Below are 6,000 nucleotides of genomic sequence, written 5' to 3'. Positions count from 1 at the left end.
AGCTCGGCGGGGACCCCAGCCCCCGGGGGCGCGCGAGGGGGCGCGGCCACCACCCCAGCGCCGCCCGCCCGCGCGCCCCGGCCTGGCGGGGGCGGCTCCGGGGCGCGGCGGGGGCGGAGCGCGGCGGCGGCGGCGGCGGCGGGGACGCCCCGGTCCCCGGGCCGGGCGCGGGCGGGCGGGAGAGCGCGCGGCCCCGCCCAGGCCGCTTCCGCCCGCCCCCCCCCCCTCCCTCGGCGCGCACGCTGCGCCCGCGCGGGTGGCCGCGGACTCCGGCGGCGAGGGATGAACCGGGACCCCGCGTCGCCCCCGCCGGCCCGGGCCGCGCCCCCCGCCTCGGCCGCGCCGCCCCCGCCCCCGCCCCCGCCGCCGCCCGGACCCCCGGGCCCGCCCTCCGAGGCCGCCGGCTACTCCCACCAGCTGCTGCTGCCGCTGCTGCTTCAGTGAGCGCCGCCCCGCGCCCCGCCATTGTCCCCGCCGCTCCGCCGGGCCGCGGGGGACGCGCATGGGTGGACGCCGCTGATGCCGCCGCCGCCGCCGCGCCGCCCTCCGAGGCTGCGTCCCGCCGAGCCCGGCCCCGCGCGCTCCCCGGACTGGAGCGCGCCCCCATGGAGGCGCCCGGGCTGGCCAAGGCGGCCAAGGCGGCCAAGGCGACCGAGCCCGAGGCCCCGGGGGGCCGTGCCGACGCCCCCGACGGCGCGCCCGCGCTCTGCCCCAGCCCCGAGGCGCCCTCGCCGGAGCCCCCCGCCTACCGCCTGCAGGACTTCGACACGCTGGCCACCGTGGGTGAGTAGGGCGCGCGGGGCACCCGGCCCGGGGGGACGCTGGCGTCAGACAAAGGGCGCGCGTGTGCCGTCGCCCGGCCGTCCCCCTGACCGGCCCTGGCCGCTCGCGTCTGCGCGGGGGGTCCGGGTCGTGCGCCCCTGGCCCCTGTGGGCGCCCCGAGACCCGGAGCCAGTCCCCTTCCAGCCCCCCGCGAGCCTCCCCGCCTGCGGGGCGCCCGAGCCCCGCGCCCCAGAAACCCCTTTAGGTAGGACTCCCGTCCTCCCCGGCCGCCCCAGGTGTCCGTGGCCCCCGACGTCACGAAAGTTCCTGGGGGGGGGGGTGGGGTCACCTCACGTTGGGGTCGTCGCCCGCCCTCCCAGCCAGGGGCCCCGAGCGACCGAGGCGGCGGCCACACGCACCTGCACAGCTCTTTCTGGGCAGCGTCCCTGTGTCCAGCGGCAGGATGCTTCCGCGTAGACCTCACCGGGGGCTTGGCGGGGACAGGTGTCCCGGGGCGCCCGTCACGGGGCGGGCGGGGGGCGGCGAGGGACACGGACGCCTTGAGCGCCTGAAAGTTGGGGCTCCTTCCCGGACACTGATTTCCCTTTGTCTCGTCCCTTTGACTTGCACGTAATTTCCAGCGAGTTCCCTGGGCGCGCGGATCCCCAGACGCGCTGGCTTATGGGGCCGCCCCGAGTGGGGTCAGAAAACCCCGACCGCACGGCGGTGCCGGGTTCAGGTTGTGGACACCCACCATGGGCCTGTGGCTGCTTAGCACGTCTTTCCGGCCCACAGGGTCCGGGGATGTGCGCTTTGTCAGAAAGCGCGTGGGGAAGGGGCCGTGTCACCCTGGGACAGGGGAGTTCGGGGACTTTCCTGGGTCCCCTAAGCCTGTTTTGGAAAGGAGGAAGCTGGGCGGGGAATCATGAAGCCGTGAACTCGAGGTCCTGGCCTAGGGTCAGTCACCCCGGCAGACGCAGCCAGACCTTCTCTTTTCCCTCTGGGGTCCCCTGCTGCCCTCTGCACTCGGCTGTGAGGAAGGGTCTCCAGGAAACCTGATTTGGGGAGGACGGCCCGGGACGCACCTCCTCTACCTCTCCTTGCTTGCCTGTCGCTGTCTCCCTCATCCTTCCGTCTGTCTGTCTCTCTGTGCCCATCTCCTTCCCTCCCTCCCGGAAGCCGGCTGGTGGAAAAGCGGGCTGTGTTTTGCAGGGGGCAGCAGGGCGGGCCGAGAACGCGGGCCAGTGCGGTGACCCCGGGGGTACGTGGAAATCCGAGTGAACAATGGAAAGTTGCTGGGGGACCCGCCGAGCCTTGGCACGCAGAAACACCCATTGTATTGCTTCTGGGCACAGACATGGCTGTATTGTCAGACGGGCCCCGGGCCACGGGCCAGGACCCCGCGGCAGGGTGTGGGCGGGCTGTGGACCTGACCTCTCCTGCCGCCTGCAGTCACGCGGGGCCCCGTGGGCATAGGTGCCCAGCCGGTCGTCTTGTCCTTAAAAATAGAAGGTCGCCGCCTTTGGGGATGGAGAGGGGCGGCTGTGGGAGGGTGACTGCTTCCGTCCAGCTGCCTCTTGGCCTCTCCTACTGGGGACGAGGCTCCTTCCTCAAGGATAACTTCCTGCGGGCTCCAGGGGTGTGGACGGAGAGCTGGGGGCGCGAGTTCAGCTGTTCGGTTACAGAGCGTGGTCAGGGGCCCAGGGGTGTGTGTGTGTGAGAGAGAGAGAGAGACAGACAGACCCAAGTATGTGTATGTGAGAGACCCAGGGGGTTGTGAGTGACGGAGGTGTGTGTGCAGTTTCTGTGGTGTTGTATCTAACCTTGTGCTTCAATACTGAGGAACCTGAACCTGAGCCCTCTCGGCCCCGGAGACTAAGCCTGGAGGGATCCCCGGCCGTCCCGGCCCGGCCGTCCCGTCCCGCAGCCTGTGCGTGTCCCCTCCAGGTCCCGACATAAGGTGCAGTGGGTCCCAGGGGGACGAGCAGCCAGGCGACCTCACGGGGCCCCAGGCCACACGGGCACCCATAGACCACCTGTATGCGCTTTTCCTCATGAGAGTGCAGTCCTCCGTGACGGGAACCCACCCTACACGCGGAGGGAGCACTCCCCAGATGCCCCCAAGCCCTCCGCACCTCTGTTTTCCACCACCGTCCCCACGCCCCAGAACCTTCTGTGCAGGATGATTCGGGACGGAAGGGCACAGCCCGGCTCCACCCAGAGGACGTTTCCCTTCGTGGTCGCGGCACACAGTGTGGCTTCCCGTTGCCCGTCTCCCCTTGGGTGTGTGACTCACTCTTGTCCTCCCCCCGACCCTGCCGTGTTTTCACCCGTCACTTGTGCCTGCCAGCTGGGTGCTCCGGGGGGGCGGGGGCGCCCACAGGACAGGACTGACGAGTCCCCGTCGCAGGTCTGACTTCGGCTCAGGTCATGATCTCGCGGGTCATGAGTTCGAGCATCGGGGCTCCGTGGTGACAGCTCGGAGCCCGGAGCCTGATTTGGATTCTGGGTCTCCCTCCCTCTCTGCCTGTGTCCCGCTTGCCCTCTGTCTCTCTCGCTTGCTCAAAAATACACAAAACAATAAAAAAGTAAAAAATATACTATATGTTTTGAAATAATTATACACTCGCAGGGAATCCCCAAATCCGTCCCGTGCACCCTTGGCAAAGCTTCCGTGCGTCCTGATTCCTTCTTGGCCCAAGATCCCAACCAGGATGTTGCCTTTGGTTCAGTCGCAGAGACCGTGAACCGTGTGCAAGGCGTCCCAGTTTCTGCAGGCACGGCTTTCAGATTCTGCGGGGGATGCCTTTCTCTCCAGTTTTACCCTGTGCGTTTATTCCCCTATTTATTTATTTATTAAAAAAAATTTAATGCTATTTTTGAGAGAGAGCGAGAGCAGAGGAGGGGCAGAGAGAGAGGGAGACACAGAATCCGAAGCAGCTCCGGGCTCTGAGCCGTCAGCACAGAGCCCGACGCGGGGCTCGAACCCACGCACCGTGAGATGGTGACCTGAGCCGAAGTCGGGAGCTTAACCGACTGAGCCCCCCAGGCGCCCCCATCCTGTGCATTTCTATGGCGGCCAACACCCCCAAGCCGAGGCCAGAGCGAATTCCCTTCACACAGCCTGGGGGCTCATGGTCACCACCTGCTATTTGTTTAGTTCACATGTGGCACGATCACAAAGTTGTATTTCCTCAAGATCGAGGAGACCTTTGTCCGAGAATCACTGACTGTAGGCAGATCTGCCTAAAGTCCTGGCAATCATTTTGCTTCCCCACCAATAGGACTTTCTCCCGCGCTCTTGCTTCCCCCAACTTGGCCCTAATCCCGCTCCCACTGCCCTATAAGGGCAGCTCCTATAAGGGAGCTTGTATAAGGGAGCTCATCGCAGCCCCGGGGGGACCCCAGCGTCACAACCTCGCCTAATGTAAACACGTCCCGAAGGCCCAACAGCAAATGTGAATGCCATGATGCTGGGGGGCACGGCGGGGACACAAACATTGATCTGCGTCAGTGCGTAACTCCCTCCATCCCCCTCCCCCAGCCCCTGCCTCCGGACATGGGAGGTCATAGACGGACATGGGAGGTCATAGACGACTCAGCTCGAGTTTACGCTGCGCTGAGACGGGTGCACGGTGGGTACCATTGGCGGGAGGAGAGAGCGGCGCCGTGGGATCGGGGCCACGGCACGCGGAGGCGGGGGCGGGCCATGCTGGCACGTGGAGGGCACCGTGGGGTCCGCCGTTCCCAGGAGGAGATGTTTGATCGAATCCTGGAAGGTGAGGCAGGGGCTCCCTTGCGGACAAGACCGTGGGCACCGTGGCTGGTCTTCAGGCTTGGGCCGCGTCACCATCCCCTGCAGGGCCGATGCTGGCCCCGCCCTGGAGATTTTTCCTGGGTCCCCTCCCTTGAGCTGGAGCCTGTGACTCTGCATTCCTCACAAGTCCCCAGCGATGCTGCCCACCCATAATGTGCTCTGGAACCCCAGGGCCACCTCGGGGCCCCGTGCACGTGTTCCAGAAGCTCTAAGGAGGTCACTGTGGCCGGTGTGGGGCTGGGCAAGCCGGGACCGGAAGGCACAGAGCAGGGCTGGCCGGGTGTGAGCACTGGGGGAGGGGCTGCAGGATCTTGAGCTGTGACCACGTCTCCCGTGGGTTCAGAGGTTCTTGTTGGGGTTTGTCGGGGGCAGAGGCTTGGGAGCATGCACCCTTGAGGATGTGGTGGATGGTGGTGTTTAGAATCGGGGACATCTTACCGGGTGCTCGACTTCTGGGACCATTTGGAGGTTGAACTGAGACGATTTGCTGTGTGAAAGTGACCGTATTAGCCCAGTAGAGCCGCTGGGAGACATTGCCACAGAGTGGGCGGCTTAAACCGCAGACCTTGGTCTCTGGCAATTCTGGACCCTGAAGGTCTGCGGTCAGGATGCGGGCTGATTGGGTTTCTGGTGAGACTTTGCTTCCTGTTTCGCAGATGGCCATTTTCTCATCGTGTCCTCAGGTGGGCTTCACGTGCAAGCTGAACGGGTCGGGGTGGGGACAGGGTGCGTCCTCCCGGGTCTCTTCCTACAGGGACACTTACAAGGGGTTCTGTTGGATGAGGACCTCACCGTTAGGACCTCATTTCACGTTTGTTTCTTCCTTAGAAACTTCGTCTCCAAATACAGTCACACTGGGATTTAGGTCTCAAAGACGTGAATTTTGCAGGGGGGGAGGGGACACAGACATTCCGTCTGCAACAGTGACTTAGAGAACTAAGTTATGAGTAACTTCAACTCCAAGGTTTTTGGGTTAAATAATGGGAAAGCTGGTGCTGCATCAGGCAACGCAAGGTGGGCTGTGGATACATCCGTGTTTGAGAGAAGATCACCACATCGTCACCATTCACGTCACCATCACCTCTGTCTATGCTTGTCCCTGACACCTGCCCACATCCTACCTCCTCTATCATGTTAACCACTACCATCATCAACAACACCATCATCATCATGGCCATGGTGACCACCACCGCCAACCCTGTCGTCATCATGACCATCATCATCATGGCCATGGTGACCACCACCGCCAACCCTGTCGTCATCATGACCATCATCATCATGGCCATGGTGACCACCACCGCCAACCCTGTCGTCATCATGACCATCATCATCATGGCCATGGTGACCACCACCGCCAACCCTGTCGTCATCATGACCATCATCATCATGGCCATGGTGACCACCACCGCCAACCCTGTCGT

The 6,000-nt window shown here is 64.5% G+C and overlaps 1 protein-coding gene across 2 annotated transcripts in view; it reads left to right on the top strand.

Annotated features, from left to right (window-relative positions):
- The first annotated feature begins 331 nt into the window (after positions 1–331).
- Positions 332–6,000, top strand: part of PRKX (protein kinase cAMP-dependent X-linked catalytic subunit) — a 72,095-nt gene continuing 66,426 nt past the window's right edge. Inside the window, exon 1 of one of the 2 annotated variants that reach the window (XM_053891884.1) lies at positions 332–783. In XM_053891884.1, the coding sequence (XP_053747859.1) occupies positions 606–783 (178 nt within the window). In that variant the 5' untranslated portion in view covers positions 332–605. The remainder of the gene's footprint in view (positions 784–6,000) is intronic. The other variant, XM_053891883.1, reaches the window with a different exon arrangement.

The sequence above is a fragment of the Panthera pardus genome, unplaced genomic scaffold, assembly GCF_024362965.1.
Source record: "Panthera pardus isolate Hobbes unplaced genomic scaffold, ASM2436296v1 HiC_scaffold_27, whole genome shotgun sequence".
Classification (NCBI taxonomy): Eukaryota; Metazoa; Chordata; class Mammalia; order Carnivora; family Felidae; genus Panthera; species Panthera pardus.
Note: the sequence above shows the minus strand (reverse complement) of the source record. Positions and strands in the feature narration are given on the sequence as shown.